The following is a 21,588-nucleotide window of genomic DNA, read 5'->3' as shown; positions in this document are numbered from 1 at the left end:
ATTCATCCAATAGTTGTGGATATTTCAATTTGGACCATATAGTAGTGGATCAACCAGCCAAATGACACATTGCCACCCTTAGTGTTGCTTAAAACATGCTAGTTATATTCAATCATTACTTAAAATTTACAGTGTTACTGGTGAGTAAATAATTTATGCAAATATAAATACACTCCTTCCCACTTGTTTTGCTCCAGACAAGATATAAAAACAATTTAAGTATCTATATGTCACAGAATCAGAAAATCCCAATGCTCCTTAGAGTACAAAACATGTGTAATATTTAATAGCAACTTCTGCTTACACTGTAACTTTGGACGTACTGCACAAGGGCTTTGAAAACAATCATGTGATGATTTACAAAAAGACTTGAGTGTTAATGTGTCACCCAAAAAAAAAAAGAAAAAAAAAGACAAAAGCAGAAAGGAGAGAAGAGGCTATATTCAAAGCTCAATTATTTACTAAAACTTGCACCTACTTTTCAAAAGTAAAGCCAAGCAGACTACACTGAAGCCTCATTCATAAAAATATCTTATGATCAAATTTGACCTTTAGAAAAAGAGTAAAAATTCACTTCCATGTTATTTAAAAATCTTAAAATGTTCCCTGTTGTATGCCAGCTCCTAATAAAATATGTGTGAAGTAGATACATGGTATTTAAAGAAGATGCTTACTTAAATGTTACTTCACGCACATAAACTCACAAAAACGGTGCAGTATAAAAAATATGAATGACAACTCATGTAGGCAGTTTATCTGTTGCTCGCTGATGTGCTCTCAGCTTCTTGAGGCACTGGTGATATAAAAGTGGAAGGTGCATGCACAGCTTTATAGACAGTCTTATAAAGAGAGTGTAAGCACAATTTATTACATGAAACCAAGGCTAAGAGGAACATCCAAGTATTTTTTTCTTTTATATGAAGCCCTTTATCTACAGAACAGCTTCCATCACATCTGTTCTCTCGGCAGACATTCTTAGAGGCATTTCGTCCACTTCAAGTCTTGGTTTTAATCCAAAGTCTGTATTTTTGCGTTCCAAAACAGCACCGCTTTCCAGAGAAAGATTCCACAACAACTTCCACAAATGTCAGGTTTGTCTTTCAAATTAACATCTTTGGGAAGAGGCGGTAGCAGGATGTGATGCACCAACTGCTTATGACTTTTATACTGTGTAGAAAAAACAGTCTCATCCCTGTAAAAACAAGTGAATTTTGTTGCACTCAGATGAGTTAATGTACTTTTTAAAAAGTTTCCATCCCAGAACACATCTGCACTGAGCTTCAGTTGACTTTAAAGATGCTGAAGACGTGAGGCGAAGCGGAGGGATTGCCCACAGTGTGGAGTTTGAACGACGGGCCTGTGATGGCGTGCAGCTCTGTGCCTTTGTCCAGTCGCAGGAGGCCCGACACTTGGCAGGGCTTCAGGAAGTGGAAGGGGTGCGGCCCGGCGGAGGGAGTCGTCCCATAGCCCTCCATGCACTGCAGCTTCTGAGGCCTCTGACCGCTGGTCACAACGTCCAGCTTCACATACTGAGATTCCTGCTCATTGAACAATACCTAAGAAACAGAGAGAAGATGAAGAGACTTCCATCTTGTCAAGAGAGATCAACGGAGGCACCAGCAGAACGTGTTTATTTGAAACTATTCAAATAGAAAACTAACCAGACAGCCTCAGGGTTTCCGAAGTCCCGCTATTGTGTTTTTTTCCCCTTTTTTGGCTAGATTTTCTCCAGACCTCTGTCAACTTGACAAGACCGAGGTCTGGCTACATGAGATTACCCGAAACCTGATATCCACTGCTCCAAAAAACATGATGCATACTTCTACAGTATGTCTGATGTTTGCAGAAAATAAAGACTGCCTTTTTAAAATCTCAGGAGTAAGGATGAAATTAATCTTTATCAATTCAACTCAGAAGTGAGGAAAACAAATTTAAGACCTAAATCAAACCAATCCCTTCTTTCATTAAGTTTGTAATGTTTAGAAATCCAGATGAAAACTGCACATTAATAAAAAAAACACTTTACATACACTTGTACACACTTTCTCCTGGTTTTGGATATTCCTTTCAAAATTTTCAATGCCAGTGCCAATAAGATATTTGATATATCTCCACTACTAATACCAAAACAGTGGTTTTTGTTCCAATACCTCACACAAAAGCCCTTTTATTATTTCTCAGAATAAGCCAGGCTTCTCTTGTTAACAAAAGTCTAAATATGGTGTAAAATGGGCAAAATTATGATTTAAATCTGGAAATACTATAAACAAGACCAAGAATCATCATTGTCAAATGGTGGTTAATACTCAAAAGTATTACAGTTGGATTGCTTGGGCCTAGGATCAGTGTACAATGGTGGTCAATGGGGCATACTACCAATGGGTCAAAGGGAAACATTAGTTACCCTAATGCCCTCTGGGTGCCAGTACAGATGCAGAAGGGGCGCTTTGGGAAAAGCCTGATTCCCTCAATTATAACCGCCTTAAGCGTAGCCCTGGCTAAACACACACAAGTGTGCACTGTTGTCTGTCACTCTATATTGCTATTGTTGTATTGTTGTTGTCTGGTATGTACAGTAGTGAGGAAAGGAATTTCCCCTTGGGGACAATAAAGTCTAAAGTCTTAAGGCTGAGCGGTGGCGCCGTATCCAGCCCTTACATTACATCTATGATTATAACCTCATAAAGTTGATACGGCAAACTTGTTAGCAAACTGTTTACACATTAGCATTATTGGGAAAGACACATTTCCACATTTTCACCAACTCCTGAGGGAAATATCTATTTAGCTGCTTCACCAGCTAGTTGCTAACTTTGTCTCTTTGCTGTTTGCTGATAGAAAGGTAGTCTACAATCAGCTTATTAGAGCCTCCTTCCAGAAAATGACCAGTGTGACTGCACAAAACTTTAAAATCAAAACAATGAGCTGAAAGACACTAAAAGCTTTGGTGGATCTGCCACTACAAGTGACATTTTTTCACATACCAGTATTCATTTGATATAAAAATGTTGATTAATGCAGATTTAAAGTGGCATGTAGGGATTGATGGTGTAATTCAGAGTTTGTTTTGTACTTCCTTACTGTTACCAAACTACAACTCCCAGCGGCAGAGACGTACCTGGCAGAACAGGAAGTAGACGCCTGCCTTCTCCACGGTGAAGGTACCTTGCTCCTTGTTGTACCTCACCGCTTTGCTCATATTCAACGTCCTCTCTTCCCAGCCCTTTATCACACCACCGTCTCCCACTGACACACACACATATACATCCAAGGTTATTCATGTCTTAAACAAAATATTTGCAGATCATCATCTGTCCTCCAATTTTATGAGTCTTACCTTGCTGAGAGGAGACTTTAGTTACTGGTGGAAAGTGAAAGAGACGTTGAAAGAGAAAGGAAAGGGAAAGTCAATTAAGATTTTATGAGTGCAATCGTATAGGGGTATATGATTGAAACCACTTCAGCAGATGCTACATGAGACGGCTATAAGGGATCTGCCAAGCCACTTACTCTCAAAATGAGACGCCGCTTTCTTTCCGTTTCCATTCCTCCCTCGCAGCGTCCCCCCTTCGGAAGGCAAGGAAGAGGCAGAATATGAGTTTAAACAGCAAAAAGAAATACGTCTGTGGTTTTTTTTTGATAAAACAATCATTCCCATCTGTATCTGTCAAATAACATGGTGTGTTAATTTGCAGCCATTTAGATTCAACCTGGCTGGTTTTAACGCGATTAGCAGATGGGTAAAGGATTTCCTTTCACATGCTTCAATATATTTCCTCAAACTTATTTTCAGTCAGAAGCGTGTGCCTCTTTCAGTTTTTTTTTTCCTGTGGGGGCTAATCTTAGAGCCAGCTGGTCACAGTCATCTAGAAAATACAGAGAAAGAAGAGGAGAGAGATGTATTTGAGAGTTGTGTGTGTGTTTGGGGGAGATAAAGAGAAGATGGACAGGACTAAAGCATTAAAAGTAGCCTGAGAGACACAAACTAAAGAGCCTGAATGCTAAATAAGAGAAATTAAGTGCCGGAAAAAGAAAGTCAAAAAGGTCTTTTGGCTGCTCTGTGACCCAAAAGATTCGATTAAGAACAGAGTGAAGCAACAGATATGGCCCCTACTCAGATAGATACAATAAATAAAACACAACGCTAAAAGGCCAGAGCTGAAGAATGCCTGCTCTTGTTACTCACTAAAGGTTTATTTTAGCTTTGCAATCTGGCCTGCAGGGAGCGATTTCAAACACACATACAACTGGAATACTGTATGTCTTAACTGTGAAATACATACTTTATGTTTCAGTATGGAGCAGCCAAACACCCCCGCCATCGTATAGGAATATTAAGTCTGTGCTAAAATAACTCGCAGGTGGGTGACCCTGTAGGTTTAGGATTTGCTATGGGCGAGCGTAAAGCCCTCAGGCTGGCCAGATTTTCCTGACTTATGCTGTCAGTCATCGTGAGAGAACATAACAGCAGTGTCCTGCTGGCGGTCAACTTTCCACAAACCAGAAAAAGCTGTTTTTTTTCCTACAGTGGTAGCTATGAATTTCTAAACACTGTTTAATGCCTTTTGGAAGACAAAGCAAGCTATCAGTTACCAAAGGAACTGAAAAAAGCTAATACCTGCAGGATATCAATATAGAACTGTTTTGGCGAGACCTGCAGTTCCCTAAATGAATCCTTTTGTCAAATTTGGATATTCGTCTCCTCGACTGAAATCCAACATAAAAGTGCGTAAGGGTTCACCATCGGACAAAATGTGAACAATCAAGCAATCCTGTGACGGTGACGCAAGCATGTGGCTATAAATACCACAATGATAGGTCATCAAATATCCCTGCTTTCACAACAAATCATAGCTGTGTCAGTCGTGTGCTTGGGGGGTTGGGGAATCAATTTCATTGCCCAAAAGCGTGCAACAAGGCCTCGCTCCCGCGCCAGCTGGTTTTCTGGGCTCCGAGGCCGTTCCGGTCAGACCTGTAATTTCTGAAACAGTCATCCAGCTGCCTACTTTTTCCTGTGTCAACTTTTAGCAGCGGTATAGTGCCTGTGGGCCCGCTAGACCCGACCAAAGTGGCATGTGGGCCAAGACTGGCCAGCGTTTGTGTTAAATGTTCTTCCCAAAAAAACAACAGAGTGCAGTGGGTAAGAAGATTGTGTCTGTGGTGATCTAGACAGCTGAAAAGCACAAATTTCTGTATGATGTTGGTGTTCTGATTTGCAGTACCATCTCTCTTCACTCTCTGCCCCACCAGCAGCTCTCTCTTCTCCAGAATGAGCTGAACAATGGCCTTCCTCTGTGTATTGACCTGTTGAAAGAGAGAGAGAGAAAAAACCACACTATTAACAAATGTCCAATAAGTTTATTAGGACTCTGCTCTGGCAGATCCCACACAGCCACAGACTCTGCGCCTCTTCCAGCCAGCCAGCCACATAAACAGGCTTGTCTTTTCCAGTATCCTGCCCCTGCTGCCATGCTAGCTTTAGAATAGGTCTACCACTTCCTCAGAGACTGGTTGCGACACCTAATGCGTGTTTTTAGTGCTTTGCATTCCTCTGGTCTTTCCTCCCTTTCTGAGTAAGAAATGAATTTTGTCAAGCAAGCAAACTTTAAAATCCTTGGCTGGGGGCCCACTGAATGACCGAAGGAGGCCTATATGAAGTAAGAAGAGAAGTGGCGCAGGAAAAGTGTGTTTAAATTTAGTGCTACTGTGAAAATAGAGGCACTGAGTTGCTCTTCACTCTCCAGACGTTCACTCACTGGCTCTCATCAGGAGTTGGCTAACGGTCAAATGGACAGAACGGGGCCCCTTGGGAAACGCTCCAGCATCAACACTCCACGTGTCCAATTTTGAGGTGTTTGTGTGTATGAGTGTGTGAGGAGGAAACTGTCTGTCTGTCTATGTGTGTGTGTGTGTGTGTGTGTGTGTGTGTGTGGGTTTGTGTGTTTGTGCAGGTCTGTCAACATGATCCACAGCCAATCTGATCCCCTGATCTCAAATCCAGTGCAACCTGGTTTTGTAAACTTGAAACCAGAGGAATTTCCATCAGGTCCTTTGGCTGCTTGTGGAAAAGAATTTGCTTCGTGATGCAACCTCATGCTGCAAGTGCAAGAAGTTTTTAAAAACTCTGAGCTGATTTCTACAAATGTTACTGCTGTCCTGTGCATGAGAAGTGGCTCTGCTTGTCGCAAATGATTTACACTTGCCACACTTTATCATCCAGCCCGGGTTCACGCCTCAATCCTCGGTTGCAGCCATTCGGGTGCTCACATGCCAAATAGTTGAGGCTTTCCAGTAAATTGAGATAAAACTGGAACACAACTGGCAACAGAGTAATTAAACATGGCGGGGAAAACAGAGGGGGGGCTGTACACGAAAATAAGCAGTAACTCTACAACTTGCTTATTTGTAAGCAATAAAAGTGCCAAGCAGAGAAATGGTGCAACAGAATAGAAAACGTGCAAGTTAGGGGTAGACAGAGGGAGGAGGAGGGGGGGGGGGGGTGGAGGGGGTTAAATATGGACTTGCATTTTTTCATATACCCCCCGCGAAGATCTCAGTAACCGCAGGCACAAAAGAAGTTACATAAGGAACACTTATTTAAAACGCACAGGCGAGTAAATATTATTGTTGGTAAGACTATGCATGCCATTCATAGGGGGAGGAAGGGGGGGGGGGGGTGTTTGCAGGCTTGATTGGTTTTTAATACAAACCTGCTCCAGTCGGTCCTGCAGGATCTTGAAGGACTGCGACAGGTCTCGCGTCTGTCGCCAAGTCCACGCCGTGAACAGCGCACTGCATGCGGCCAGAGACAGAGCCACCAGAGCCAGAGAAGCCCAGACGACCCGCAGTTTGCGCACTCGCCTCCTCTGCAGAATCCGATGCATGTTGGTGCGGACTGCACTGCTACTCACCGCCGCAGACCATCCGAAATCCACACTTCAACTCCATTCCAGCAGAGCATGAAGTCCCTCCAAATGCATTTCTGTCCGAATGTCCATTTTGATGAGACAGCCTACAACTAAACACCCACTGCTTTTTTTTTTTTTTTTTTTTTTTTTTTTTTTTTAAACACGGGCTGTTTTAATTTTCAGTTCATCTGACAGGTTTTAAATCAGCAAAAACATCAGATCCTTCCTCCACACAGATCAGATCAAAGCCACCATCCTCCGTGTGTGTCTCCAAATACAAGAAAAGTGTGCACGCTGCAACTCGAGCACATCAACTGTTGCATCCTTCTTCTTGCGATTCGTTGACTCAGCTCTCTTGTCTTCCCTTTAAACTGCTTGCTGGGGGGTCACTCTATTAGACAGACAGACTGCACACATACACACACTCTCACACACAGACACGCACGCACACACGCACGCACACACACACACATACACAAACAGAGACTTTGGCTTGAACTTTCCGTGCGCCCTCGGCCAGGACTGATGTTATGATACCAGCTGGCATCCGCCATGAAAATCCACGAGGTGTGCGCAAGAAAAAACACCTCACGAGGCGCATCGGGGCTTCCTCTGCTTCTCAAATCACTTTCATCAACTTGCATGCCATGGAAATATGTGCCATTGAGGCGTGTAGTTCCGAGTGTGATCACACGGTGGCTGTAGTGTATTGGTTAAGATGCACCAGGCTGCTCTGCTGGTGTGCTTATAGTTAAATCTACTGTGCCATCAACAGGTGAACGCCAGGATGATGCCTTCCACCCCATTTACCAGCCAATTTATTGTCAAAGAGAAAAGCACTCACACAAGCTTGATTTAATAATAATACTACTACTAATACTACTACTACTACTACTACTACTACTAATACTAATAATAATAATATTAATAATAATAACAATACTACTAATAATGATGATAATAATAATGATGATGATGATAATGATAATAATAATAATAATGATGATGATAATAATAATAATAATGATGATGATGAAGCTGATAATAATAATAATAATAATAATAATATAATGATGATGCATTTTATTCATAGATGCCTTTCAAAGCACTCCTTATTGTACCTTATTGGGAAATGAACCCCTCCATAATCTGAATAGACAACTGATGAATGAATCCCTCCAAAAACATTTATAAGTGAATCTAAAAAATGATTTTCAGTGTTTTATGAACCAAATTAAATCCATTTGAGAGCCAGACTGCTTCAAGAAGAAAAATCTTTTCGCCTTAATGTTTCTAAAACATGTTTCCCAACCCGTTTTGCTTCTGATCCCTGAACACAAAGCAGTATAATTTTGTGACTCCTCAGTGAGTTGTGAACAGCTGAAGTGATTTTTATCTCTCAGATGGTGTCATTTGAATCCATCTTACAGCCCAAGGATGTAAAAGTTTACAGTATTTAACAAGAATCAAGCAGAATTTGGTGAAAAGTCTTTTGTGTAGTAGAATTAAGTTTTTAACAATCCTCTGAAAAGCAGCAAGGGCGTAACACGTTTTTTTAGGGGTATTGGGGCAGATTCTTTGTTGGGCCCCATGCACTGATGACTTGAAGCCATGTCATATAAATCATATACTGTATATGTATATAGTGACATAAATGTACCTTTCTGTGCAGGTTTTTATAGTTATATTGCAGTTTTATTACATCTATACACATTTCTGACAGTTTCATTGTTTTTAATTCATACAATAGTAAATATTTTTCCAATGTTTTATTAATTTGACTGTTTATATGTAGATAGTATGTATATATTTTATAAATCCTTATTTTAGTACAGAGCACAAAAAACACTGTCTGGATTGAGGAGACATGTAGTGTTAGTGCGACCCCTGGAGGTCAAAAGCAATTGCATACTGCCAGTGCTGTTTACCTTTAACAAGCATAATTTTATTTTCTTATGTTTGTACTTTTTTTCAATCTATTCATAGTTGATTCACTTTTTAGTTATGCTCCTGAACTGGTAAACTGGATCAATCCACATTCACAAATACAGATACAAATTCACACATCACTTTATTCAATTACAGTCTGACAGGTTTTATTTCTCTGAGCAGCTACGTTGTAGATTCACAGTAAAAGAAAGGGTGACAATAATAAAAAACTCTACTGTTATGGAACAAACTTTGATATTAACATGCAAGCTCTTAATCTGATGTGAAAATCCTATGAATCCACTTTTGCTGATGTTGATGTCTTAACTTCATCTGATGGCTTTTCTGATCCTATCCAGATTGAGCAGTTTGATTTGATCTTGATGAAGCCCTTTCTAAAAACTCAATGGATGAAATTTACAATGCATGGTGTTTACTTTTTGGATTCACAAGATATTCTTCTTTTTTTTTAACCATTTCAGAACCTGACAAAATCTGACATTGGATCACAATATGACACAAAAAAAACATACACTTCAACTGGCAGAAAACATCAATGACTGTGCATGACATGTGATATAACACGGATATCAGTACAGACCACACTGCAAATATCCTACCATATGAATATGAACTTGTATGGTACAATGGATAACATACTTCCTTCCTCAAAACTAAACTAAAAACATTACCAAATATGTGGAAGTGAGCCTAATACAACATCATCATGGTTCTCTTGTCTACTTATATTGACTGTTACACCGTTTAGTGATTACATACACATCCTGCACAATAAAATCTGAAATATTTAACTGTTTTTTTCAAGGTTGTGTGATTTATTGCAGAGATCTCAGCAGGAGTCAGGGCTGAACTTTGATGTGATCCATGTTAGGAACAGAGTTACAAGTTGTATAATTTATAGCTCTGGCTCTGGTATTCTGATGGGAAGTTGCAGACAAGGGAGGATATAAATATCTCTCCATGTTCCCTTGGACACTGCATTGACTTTTGGGGCATTCAAATGTATTTTTCCACATCGATGTCCCAAAAAATAAAAACTCTTACAAAATCATTTCATAAACAAAGTATAAACTGATAATCATACTGCATAAGTACCAAAGAAGGGTCAGTGGTTCTTACTTGTTTAGAGTGAAAGAAAACAAACTAAATATAACCCACAACTCAAGACTGTTCTCATTAAATAGCTGGAAATGATACAATAACCCCCTTTTTAAAAATCAGACTGGATATAAAACAGAAGTGCAGACCAGAATTGTGCCACTCTCGTTTTAGCAGGACAGGTTCAAAGACGCAGGCTTGAGCCTGGTCCAAGATTTTTCTTTCCTTTTTTAAAATTCCACCAGATGGATTGTTTTTGTCTGATTCTAGGTTTCATCGACTGCTTTGAAACCAGCCCCATGAGTTGCTGTTTGGCTGCACGGAAGGAGGTTTCTTGGTTGAGTCCAACAGTTTTGCTTACGTGCACAATTTTATCACGAGAACTCTCTACAGACGTACACAGCGTAAAAAGAAGAAACTAGTGCAACTTTGTGCTTCACAACAGCACCTCATCTGGAAGACAAGGGGAGGGATGACTGACTCTTTGGTTGCTGTTGCCATGGTCATATCTTTAAAGGGTACAATACACAATCATAACTTTAAAGGGATACAAGATCAGAAACTCACTGTTTTATATTGTATATTAAGACTAATTTCCTTCAAAATCCCAAACATCACCACATACACATCCAAAAAACATCATATCCATATCTTCTACACTGTTTGTCACACTTTAGTTTGTTGTGCCATTGACATATAAAAGGTATTCTGGTCATAACATATCACAAAGGAAAATCACAAAACATAAAAATATCAGTGCCTTGGTTATGTACAAATTAAATGTATTGCACAGGCCCCATTCCAATACTTAAAACTGCATCTTTAACTCTTGAAATCATAAGGCAATTGACCATTTGCTAATCCTGTCCCCAAACAGTCATTGTCCAGTGATAGCTTACCAGCTGTAAGTAGGTTCAGAAGGCCTTTCAAGCTTTGGACTTTTCCACATGTTGACGCAGTGCACATGCTAACTATAGCTAGGAGCTATACTCCATATAAAGAGTTTGGAATGTCATGTCTTTTGTTTTAGCTTTACCAAAACCAGAAACACACTTAAACACTGCATTTTCTGATCTAACATATAGTAAGCCGCAAGCTTTGCATCCCCTGCTAACCATAGAGGTGTTATGCTAGGTTTTTTAGTATTATATTATGTTATAACATGTTGTATTCATTTTACACTTGTTTTAGAGCAAGATTTGGAAACATCATAGCCAACTAACCAATGAACTAATGCTAGCTAACTAGAAATGTGAAGCTTGCTTTTGTTTACTGCTGTGTGAAATAAAACCCCTTTGATTTTATTTGATAGTCTGAGTATATTTTTCTGCCACCGTTGTCACTGTAAACTGTTCATGTGCTATTTTAAAAATGGAAAGTTTGACAGGTGTAGCAAAAGTAAGTAAGGTGGGTGGGGCTTAGCAAACTGTCTAATAATATTATATATTATGTTAGTGTTTTGAGAAATAAGCACAAGTGTGATTGTCAAGTTTTGGAACAGGGCCTCTGAGTGTTGCATTGAGTGAGTCGACCTCATGGTTGCAAAGGTCAAGAGGTCATGAGCACACTGTTGGGTTAGGGTTGGGCCAGGTGCTCCAGAGCTTCTCCATTGCAGCTCATATATTGGTAGCCCATGTCAGCTGTGACGTTGGTACAGCCCTGACTAAGATAGAAGTCCAGAGATGATTTGTTCCAGTCGCCACAGGTGAAGTTGAGCTGTGTACAGCCGGCGGCCATTCCCAACTATGAGACAGCAGGAGAACAGACATGACTACTGCTGCTCTGGGAGTTCAACTAACAAAAATGACCCCATATGCATAAAAAGAGAACAAGTTGCAGTTAAATGATAGACTCCAGTTTTACTCACCTGTGCTACTTTACTCATGAGTGCTTTACCAATGCCCTTTCCTGAAAGACAAACCATGCATATTAAAGCTTTTTTTTAATTATTATCACAAATTATATCTATCACACAAAAACAATTACATTAAATGGCAATGATGTGAATATCATCAGTTCTACTGCATGTTTGAAACAGTGTACTCTACCTCTGAACTCAGGCGTCACGTACAAGTCCTGCATGTACACAGCTCTGCCCTTCCACGAGCTGTAGGAAAAGAAGTAAAGTGCATATCCTATCTTTGTATGGCCTGAAAAGCAAACAACAGAACATGTCAAGTCAGTGCAAGAGTTTCATAGTTTTTTTATACCATTTTTTTGTTAAATTGGTATATTTATTTTACTAAATTGTGCAGTTTTAGTAATGTTTTATATCATATTCTCATTCTTGCACATAATCTCCTAAATATGTAGATGAGCTCATCTCTAGTATTACTTGAACAGTCACTCCTGATTGATATTGCACAGTGAAATGAAAATGCAACCTGGCTGGTTTAGACAAACTGAGCTTTAGTGAAAGTTCAGTCAGGAAGACTATGTTTTGAATTCTCAGGTCTATAATTTTATTTCTCAAACCATCTGTCATTTCATGCTGCCCTTATGCATGTTCCTCCTCCTCTTCATTATCTCTCAGTCTTTGCAAAATCATCACTTCATCAACCACATCAGTTTTATCTCAGCAGAAGTCACAAGCTACAATCACCAGTGCTGATGTCCCTCGATTCAAAATGTCTCTGTAGAATCTATGCACCAGACTTTTGACAAGACTTAATCATCAATATCATCTACGTATGAAAGTCAAATGTTTATTCATTATGCACAATTTGATCACTTCAAGGAGAAATCATTAATTTTTGTTTAAACCTCAAGTAAAGGTTTAAAAAGGTTGGTCAATTGATATTGATATGGTTGCAGTATTAACAAACGGGTCAAACACACATACACAGACAGCCATTCCTCAGCATGGAGTCAGATATCAAAGTGCAGCAAGCAGCGGTGAGTGTATGGAAAAAAGGGCTGTGTCATGGAAGAAAAAGGCAGAGCTGGGCAGCAGAGCGTATGTTAATTTTCTCATTACTGCCTTCTGAGGAAAAGTGGTGTGTTAGCTTTGTTATGTAAGTGGTGTGTAAGGAGAGAGGCCACATCAGCACAAATATAACTAATAGAAAACAGGAAGCAGAACCAATAAATACGTGTTTATGGACCAGGTTACTTACTGGCAAGTGTTAACGTGCAGCCACTTAAAGCTACTAGTGTTGCACAATTGCATATTTTTTAGACTGTTGACGTGGCTAATTTGGGGGAAAAACATGTTGAAATGATTAAATTAGCCCTTCACACATTAATTATGTAATGATAATGGTTTTGTTATTAATGACTGAGGTACCTGATTTACTGACAATCTTTATTTACATAATGAAACTAATATCTCTTATCACATTGTGGATATTGCAAATTAGATGTGATTTCAACTTATTTTATTTGCATGGTAGACAGAAATTACCTTTTCCACATTTTCAGTGCTGGGGTGCTGGTTAGTAACAGCTAAGCTTTACCTACTGTGATGTAGTTTTCCTATCCAACATTAGCAGCTATAAAGCTAAACTGGAGAGGTTTGTGGACTGGCGTGATGAGCATTGTTTACTTCTAAATGTTTTGAAAAAGTTGTGTTTGATAGCGGACCAACTGGAGTTCGTAGTCTATGTTTCCATATAAGGCCATGACATCAGACTGGATTAACCTCTTATAGAGCCCTGGAATACAATGTTGTTGTTGGGCTCCTAATGAGCCAAACAAAACATGGTAATAGCTGAAATTAGATGATTAATGGATTGACAGAAAAAAACAATGTTGATAATGTGTTCCCATGTTTGATGTTGATTCAGCTCAATGCTCAATCTGAGACAATTTTCTTGAACTTATCCTCCATTTCTTATCACATAGTAGTAGCATGTGATCATTTTGAATGAATCACAGCAGATTTATAAAGTGCTACAAAACTCATCTTCCCATCTTCACCCAAACTTCCAGCTTTGTTTTAATTGAACTCAATTAAAAAAAAGTGCCATGAGATAAGGTTTGTTGTTATTTAAATAAAAATTGAACTCAATTAAAATGTGTGATATCAGGGCAATAACAGGCCTTGAAGTGGTAGTTCCTTCTCACCGTCTTTGGTTTTGTGCTGGTCAGGAACCTCAGCGATGATCCCATGGAAGAACGGGTTCTTGGAGAAGCCGTCTTGCTCCAAGTCTGCAAGTGAAATACAAAGACACTTAGTAGCCATCTTTTAAGAGTCTTTATCTCACCACACTGTTAGTGAGTGCTAGTGTATGTGTAATAGGATCATGATAGAAGTTGACTTTTCCTCTCTGGTTTATGAAGGTCAAATACATCTAAAAGTAAGGTCAAGGCAGAGAAAGAGACTACAGAAACTGAACTTTTAATAGATAATTAACATGTGGTCTAATTTTAGTTTTATTGACATACATTACCTTTTTGTGTCAGTTTCACGTGATCTGTGGCTTTCTCATATTCAGCCAATTCCTGGGAAGAAATAAGAGAGAAATAAAAATAATATCATTCAGCTAATCTCTTATTCAACATCTTAAATATCATAATAGTGTGGCTCTTTAAAACGCCAGTGATGCATGAGTGCGTCTGCCTTCAAATAAAGACGCATTTCATTCAATAATGTCTCAATAATATAATAACAATAATAACGTGTATGCAGTGATCCACTGACGTAAGGCTGTGACTCATTTAGGCTACTAAATGTCTTCCGAGTCAAGTACCACTGCTCTACACGCGCACATGTGTCCGCTCACCATGATCATCCGCAAGATGTCCTTGCAGTCCTCCACGTTGGTTGTGCGAATAGTGTAATCCATGTTTAGTCAGTGCAGTGTGAGACTAATAGTGTTATGGGGTCCTGTCTTTTGTGGATCCGAAAAGACAAAACATGAAGCAGTCCTGCAGGAAGTCCCGAATAGAGGGCTATAACCTCTTCAAACTGAAAGAAAACTGAGCTGAGAGCGCCCTCCTCCAGGAAGTAGGTAACCGGGGTTATCAGCGCCCCCTGTTGGACTCAGAGGCGCATTAAACTATTATGAGACTTCTGTTATGATGTGTTATATGATGTTGTAAACTGGAATTTAATGGCTTTATCACTGTTTCTCAAATCATTTAATTCTTTGATCACTTTAATCTTTAATTCATTACAGACATATTAATGTATCTACATCTGTATGCATCCTGTTCCAGCAGGAGCCATGTTAATCCTCTAGGGGGCTCTATTGGCACAAATTAGCTGTGTACTTTATACATTTACCTTTTATTCCTATAAAATCCACATTTTCCTAGTGTGCTGTAATACAACCCCTCCTAGGCTTGTTTTGTGACTGTTAGTTTGTGAGAATTTGATTAAATCTTAAAGTATTTTGGAGAATGCATTATCAAAGGACACAGACCCCACCACAACACATGGCTCCAAGCTTAGGTTTAAAAAAAGGAAGAGCAGTTTCAGCACTTTAGTCATACATATTCACAAAGCAATCAATATTTATGACTGCAAATGAATCACTTATTAGAAAGTAATTTGTCCTTTGTAGATTTCATGTCTGGTCCTCTGGAGCTCTGTTAAAGGAGGAGAGTGCTAATCTACAACCTGTACTGTTTAATAGCTTATAACATTATGGCTTCATAAAGGATGGGTTATAACAGAGTTGGCCCTAATATGTGGTCCCTCTCACAAACTTTATTTATTGGGAAATTAACCCCTCCATAATCTGTGTAGACAAGTGGGGGGACAAAACTGTTGAATGAATCCTTCCAAAAGAATTTATAAATGAATCTAAAAGTTTAAAATGATTTTCAGTGTTTTATGAACCAAATTGAATCCATCTGAGAGCCAAACTACTTTAAGAAGGAACATCTTTTTGCCTTAATGTTTCTAAAACATGTTTCCCAACACAGAGCATATATAAAGCATTTATAATGTATACCATAGTAAGGTTCATTTCCAATTTTATACATTTTACTGCGTATATATAGATAGTATGTATATATTTTATAAATCCTTATTTTACCATATATACTGTACTGAGCACAAAAAACATTTGGATTGAAGAGACATGGACATGTAGTGTTAGTGCAACCCCTGTAGGTCGAAAGCAATTGCATAGTACCTGCGCTTTTTACCTTTAACAAGCATAATTTAATTTTCTTATGTTTGTACTTCTTTTTTAGTCATATTTAATTCACTTTTTAATTATGGTTTTGAAAATCTGATAAAGTAGAATTATATATCCAACCTCTGTTTGTTCTTGCATGTCTTTTCTATAGTAAATATCCAAACATGGTTACGATAGAACAAATAACTTTTTTTATTCACACAAACTTTTCTAACAAGTTCTACACTGTAAGACAAAAAATACTGTTTATTCACATGTCTACAACTTTCATCATTAATTCCAGATGATGCAATCTTTTGCTAGTTTTTTTTCGTTTTTTAGCATTATATGATGTATGTAGCCATCATATGCATTTTACTGCATTCTTGTTTTCAAGCAAGATTTGGAAACATCATAGCCAACTAACCAATAAACTAATGTTAGCTAACTAGAAATGAGAAACCTGCTTTTGTTTACTGCTGTGTGAAATAAAACCCCTTTGATTTGATAATTTGAGCAGTAAATCTGCCACCATCATCACTGTAAACTGTTCATGTGCCGTTTCAAGAATCAAAAGTTTGACAGGTGTAGCAAAAGTAAATAAAGTGGGTGTAATATTATATATTATATTAGCGTTTTGAGAAATAAGCACAACTGTGATTGTCAAGTTTTGGAACAGGGCCTCTGAGTGTTGCATTGAGTGAGTCGACCTCATGGTTGCAAAGGTCAAGAGGTCATGAGCCCACTGTTGGGTTAGGGTTGGGCCAGGCGCTCCAGAGCTTCTCCATTGCAGCTCATATATTGGTAGCCCATATCAGCTGTGACGTTGGTGCAGCCCTGACTAAGGTAAAAGTCCAGAGATGATTTGTTCCAGTCGAGAACGGTGAAGTTGAACTGTGTACAGCCGGCGGCCATTCCCAACTAGAAGACAGCAGAAGGATAGACATGAGTACTGCTGCTCTGGAAATTTCCAGTTATGGCATATTATGCATCATTTTTCATGTTTAACTAACAAAAATGACCTCATATGCAGAGAACAGGTTGCAGTTAAATGATAGACTTATGTTTTACTCACCTGTGCTACCTTGCTCATGAGTGCTTTACCAATGCCCTTCCCTGAAAGATAAACCATGCATATTAAAGCTTATTTTCTCTAGGCTATTATCACAAATTATATCTATCCAAAAAAAGATGACATTAAATGGCAATGATGTGAATATCATCAGTTCTACTGCATTGTACTGTACCTCTGAATTCAGGCATTACGTATAAGTCCTCCATGTACACAGCTCTGCCCTTCCACGAGCTGTAGGAAAAGAAGTAAATTGCATATCCTATCTTCGTATGGCCTGAAATTAAACAGTAGAAAATGTCAAGTCAGTGCAACAGTTTCAGTTTTTTTATACCATTTTTTTTGTTAAAATTGAATATTTATTTTACTAAATTGTGCAGTTTTAGTAATGTTTTATATCTTGTTCTCATTCTTGCACATACTCTCCTAAATATGTAGATGAGCTCATCTCTAGTATTACTTGAACAGTCACTCCTGATTGATATTGCACAGTGAAATGAAAATGCAACCTGGCTGGTTTGGACAAACTGAGCTTTAGTGAAAGTTCAATCAGGAAGACTATGTTTTGAATTCTCAGGTCTGTAATTTCATTTCTCAAACCATCTGTCATTTCATGCTGTCCTTATGCATGTTCCTCCACCTCTCCATTATCTCTCAGTCTTTGCAGAATCATCACTTCATCAACCACACCAGCCTTATCTAAGCAGAAGTCACAAGCTACAATCACCAGTGCTGATGTTCCTCGATTCAAAATGTCTCTGTAGAGTCTATGCACCAATATCATCTACGTATGAAAGTCAAATGTTTATTCATTACGCACAATTGGATCACTTCAAGGAGTAATCATTAACCTATCTTTTTTTTTTTACTTCAAATAAAACCTCTTCAGGTTGGTATAATTGATATTGATAAGGTTGCAGCATTAACAAACACTATATTTTTAAACAAAGCTTGCATTTATTTCAGTCATGGGGTATGTAGGTATAAGCTGGTCAAACACACATACACAGACAGCCACTCTTCAGCATGGAGTCAGATATCAAAGTCCAGGAGCAGTGAACAGCGAGCAGCAGTGAGTGTATGGAAAAAAGGGCTGCGTCATGGAAGAAAAAGGCAGAGCTGGGCAGCAAAGAGTTTGTTAATTTCTCATTTCTCCCTTCTGAGGAGATGTGGTGCGTTAGCTTTGTTATGTAAGTGGTGCTTAAGGAGAGAGACCACATCAGCACTTTAGGAAACAGAACTAATAAATACCTGTTTATGGACCAAGTTACTTACTGGCAACTGGCTCCTTAACGTGCAGCCACTTAAAGCTATTTGAGTTGCACAATTGCATATTTGCAGATTGTTAATGTGTTAGTTAGCCCTTCAGACATTAATTATGTGATGATAACATTTTTGTTATTACTGACTGAGGTACCTGATTTACTGACAATCTTTATGAACAATGAAGGTCACCCTGACTAACGACAGTCTCATTCTACTGAGCCACCTCAGGCTTCTATTATTAAGGACAATATCCACCATAAACCGGCATCTAGATAGTCTTCCTATCAAACATTAGCAGCTATAAAGCTGAAGTGGACAGGTTTGTGGACTGGTGTCATGAGCATTGTATACTTGTAAATGTTTTTGAGTTGTGTTTGATAGCGGACCAACTGGACCACACAGACCTATGTAGTTCTGTTTCCATATACGGCCATGACATCAGACTGGATTAACCTCTTATAGAGCCCTGGGATACAATTTTGTTGTTGGGCTCCTAATGAGCCAAACTATACATGGTAATACTCTAAAGCTGAAATGAGATGATTAATGGATTGACAATTTTGATAACTGTTGTGTTCCCATGTTTGATGTTGCTGCAGCTTGAACTTTTTCCTGTGTTTCTCATCACATAGTAGTAGCATAACATAACTCATTTCCCCATCTTCCCCTACACTTCCAGCTTTGTTGCTCAGTAATGTTCACACTTCACCCTATCTAGAGCTCCCAGATCTAATAAAACAAATCTATTGTCTCTATTACAGTAAGTGCCTTCCCTATTTGTTATCAGTATGTACTGCACTGGTATAAATTACATTGTAAACTGGGAATAATTACTGTCAAGTGTGAGCTTGGCCAGATTCACAGTATAGTTAAAGTATACTGTAGCTCCTACATCAGTAGTTGACGCAGCAAATTAGCTTGAAGTATAAAATAAAATGAGTACAGTCTAGACCGGCTCTATGGGAAAAGTGCCATGAGATAAGGTTTGTTGTTATTTAAATAAAAATTGAACTCAATTAAAGTGTGTGATATCAGGGCAATAGCAGGCCTTGAAGCGACAATTCCTTCTCACCTTCTTTGGTTTTGTGCTGTTCAGGAACCTCAGCGATGATCCCATGGAAGAACGGGTTCTTGGAGAAGCCGTCTTGCTCCAAGTCTGCAAGTGAAATACAAAGACACTTAGTAGCCATCTTTTATGAGTCTTTATCTCACCACACTGTTAGTGAGTGCTAGTGTATGTGTAATAGGATTGTGATAAAAGTGACTTTTCCTCTCTGGTTTATGAAGGTCAAATACATCTAAAAGTAAGGTCAAGGTAGAGAAAGAGACTACAGAAACTGAACTTTTAATAGATCATTTTAACATGTGAGCTAATATTAGTTTTATCATATAATTACCTTTTTGTGTCACTTTCACATGATCTGTGACTTTCTCATATTCAGCCAATTCCTGGGAAGAAATAAAAAATAATATCATTCAGCTAATCTCTTATTCAACATCTTAAATATCATAATAGTGTGGCTCTTTAAAACGCCAGTGAGTGCGTCTGCCTTCAAATAAAGACGCATTTCATTCAATATGTCTCAATAATATAATAACAATAATAACGTGTAAACAGACTGATCCACTGACGTCACAGTGTGACTCATTTAGGCTACTAAATGTCTTCCGAGTCAAGTATCACTACTCTACACGCGCACATGTGTCCGCTCACCATGATCATCCGCGCTATGTCCTTGCAGTCCTCTACATTGGTTGTGCGAATAGTGTAATCCATGTTTAGTCAGTGCAGTGTGAGACTACTAGTGTTGTCTGTTGCTGGTCTGTTGTGGATCCGGAAAGACACAACGTCAAGCTGTCCTGCAGGACACCCGAGCAGAGGGCTATAACCTCTTCAAACTGAAAGGAAAGTGAGCTGAGAGCGCCCTCCTCCAGGAAGTGACCGGGGTTATCAGCTCCCCAAGTGGACTCAGAGGCGCATTAAATTATTATGACACTTCCGTTATGATGTGTTACATGCTGTTGTAAACTGAATTTAATGGCTTTATCACTGTTTCAGTTCTTTTTGGACAAATTGTAATTTATCTACATATCCGCATTAGTACCCAGAGGCTCCTGGGCACTGAAGCTCATGCTGATTGGATAATGCTGCTGTCAGGCAGAAAGCTTATAACTCCATATTTTGTTTTGGACATACAAGGTTTCTGGGTCATGCCTGGTATCGTATTTCTGTTTAGCACAACAAAAAATAAATAAATAATTGCACACATTTTTTTTCTCTCCCATCATTGAGGGTCCCTTTCTGTTGAAGGACCCTTGACCACTTGCCCACATTGTCCTTATGGTAGATTCGGCCTTGAATATTTGTATGCATCCTGTTCCATCAGGAGCCATATTAATCCTCTAGAGGGCTCTATTGACAAAAAATAGCAGTGTGCTTTATGCATTTACCATTTTATCCCTATAAAATCCACATTTCCCTAGTGTGCTGTAATACAACCCCGCCTTTGCTTGTTTTGTGTCTGTTAGTTTGTGGTAATGTGATTAAATAAATATTTATTTTGGAGGATGCACCGTCAAAGGAATTAACTAAATGTACTAAAACTAGATTTTTACAAAGGGCCCCTCCACAACACATGGCCTCAAGCTTAGGTTAAAAAAAGCAAGAGCAGTTTCAGCACTTTAGTCATACATATTCACAAAGCAATCAATATTTATGATTGCAAATGATCCTCTTATTAGAAAGTAAGAAGTGATGATCCACTGGAGCTCTGTTCAAAGGTGGAGAGTTCTCATACTGTAAGAGGATATAAACCATCTACAATATGTACTGTTTAAAGGCTTATAACGGATAAAGCATATTTTTTAATAACAATGTAAAAGTCTTCATAAAGGATGGGTTATTACAGAGTGGTCCCTAAGTAGCTATAGGGTCTGTCTACAATAAAAAATATTGTCGACTACTTTTCTTACAAACTGTCTGGATGTGTGTGTGTCTTTGTGATTTTGTGATAAAAGTCAATACTAAGAATGATTTCAGATTGTTCATAGTCCCAGTAGACCTAATCAGAAATGTCCTGAAAGATCATGTCTAATTGATCTAATCATAACCAATGTTCCTCACATATAAACAGCTACTTCTGTATTTGCAAATTACATTAGTGGCCACTGTGTTGTTGCCACATATCTCAAAACCAAGCCACATATTATAAAGTGTGACGTGCAA

At 38.7% G+C, this 21,588-nt stretch overlaps 3 protein-coding genes across 3 annotated transcripts; all 3 read right to left on the bottom strand.

The window, feature by feature from the left end:
- Nucleotides 1-1,279: 1,279 nt before the first annotated feature.
- Nucleotides 1,280-7,454, bottom strand: tnfsf12 (TNF superfamily member 12). Its single transcript, XM_053343421.1, has 6 exons — nucleotides 6,711-7,454; nucleotides 5,223-5,304; nucleotides 3,511-3,567; nucleotides 3,338-3,361; nucleotides 3,119-3,246; nucleotides 1,280-1,556 (listed from the first exon to the last, which is right to left on the bottom strand). Exons 1-6 carry the CDS (start codon nucleotides 6,882-6,884, stop codon nucleotides 1,281-1,283), a joined length of 741 nt encoding a protein of 246 aa, XP_053199396.1. The 5' UTR covers nucleotides 6,885-7,454; the 3' UTR covers nucleotide 1,280.
- A 3,834-nt stretch (nucleotides 7,455-11,288) lies between these two features.
- LOC128383833 (thialysine N-epsilon-acetyltransferase-like) lies at nucleotides 11,289-14,803 on the bottom strand. The gene is made up of 6 exons (XM_053343423.1): nucleotides 14,681-14,803; nucleotides 14,348-14,399; nucleotides 14,022-14,105; nucleotides 12,005-12,106; nucleotides 11,824-11,864; nucleotides 11,289-11,699 (listed from the first exon to the last, which is right to left on the bottom strand). Exons 1-6 carry the CDS (start codon nucleotides 14,741-14,743, stop codon nucleotides 11,532-11,534), a joined length of 510 nt encoding a protein of 169 aa, XP_053199398.1. The 5' UTR covers nucleotides 14,744-14,803; the 3' UTR covers nucleotides 11,289-11,531.
- A 1,839-nt stretch (nucleotides 14,804-16,642) lies between these two features.
- Nucleotides 16,643-20,256, bottom strand: sat2a.1 (spermidine/spermine N1-acetyltransferase family member 2a, tandem duplicate 1). The gene is made up of 6 exons (XM_053343422.1): nucleotides 20,077-20,256; nucleotides 19,760-19,811; nucleotides 19,435-19,518; nucleotides 17,272-17,373; nucleotides 17,100-17,140; nucleotides 16,643-16,945 (listed from the first exon to the last, which is right to left on the bottom strand). The coding sequence occupies exons 1-6, from the start codon at nucleotides 20,137-20,139 to the stop codon at nucleotides 16,778-16,780; spliced, it is 510 nt and encodes a 169-aa protein (XP_053199397.1). The 5' UTR covers nucleotides 20,140-20,256; the 3' UTR covers nucleotides 16,643-16,777.
- Between the last annotated feature and the right edge of the window lie 1,332 nt (nucleotides 20,257-21,588).

This window comes from Scomber japonicus, chromosome 22 (genome assembly GCF_027409825.1).
Source record: "Scomber japonicus isolate fScoJap1 chromosome 22, fScoJap1.pri, whole genome shotgun sequence".
Taxonomy (NCBI): domain Eukaryota; kingdom Metazoa; phylum Chordata; class Actinopteri; order Scombriformes; family Scombridae; genus Scomber; species Scomber japonicus.
The sequence above is the reverse complement of the archived record's forward strand: the minus strand, read 5'-3'. Positions and strand labels throughout refer to the sequence as shown.

Coding starts and splice junctions, on each gene's coding strand:
- tnfsf12 (XM_053343421.1), bottom strand. CDS start 6,884: ATGCATCGGATTCTGCAGAGGAGGCGAGTGCGCAAACTGCGGGTCGTC. Junction 5,305..6,710: donor TGCAGGACCGACTGGAGCAG/GTTTGTATTAAA, acceptor CTCTTTCAACAG/GTCAATACACAGAGGAAGGC. Junction 3,568..5,222: donor GCAGAGAGTGAAGAGAGATG/GTACTGCAAATC, acceptor TGCCTTCCGAAG/GGGGGACGCTGCGAGGGAGG.
- LOC128383833 (XM_053343423.1), bottom strand. CDS start 14,743: ATGGATTACACTATTCGCACAACCAACGTGGAGGACTGCAAGGACATC. Junction 14,106..14,347: donor CGTGAAACTGACACAAAAAG/GTAATGTATGTC, acceptor TTTCACTTGCAG/ACTTGGAGCAAGACGGCTTC. Junction 11,700..11,823: donor TCATGAGTAAAGTAGCACAG/GTGAGTAAAACT, acceptor GCTGTCTCATAG/TTGGGAATGGCCGCCGGCTG.
- sat2a.1 (XM_053343422.1), bottom strand. CDS start 20,139: ATGGATTACACTATTCGCACAACCAATGTAGAGGACTGCAAGGACATA. Junction 19,519..19,759: donor TGTGAAAGTGACACAAAAAG/GTAATTATATGA, acceptor TTTCACTTGCAG/ACTTGGAGCAAGACGGCTTC. Junction 17,374..19,434: donor ACAGCACAAAACCAAAGAAG/GTGAGAAGGAAT, acceptor GTTTAATTTCAG/GCCATACGAAGATAGGATAT.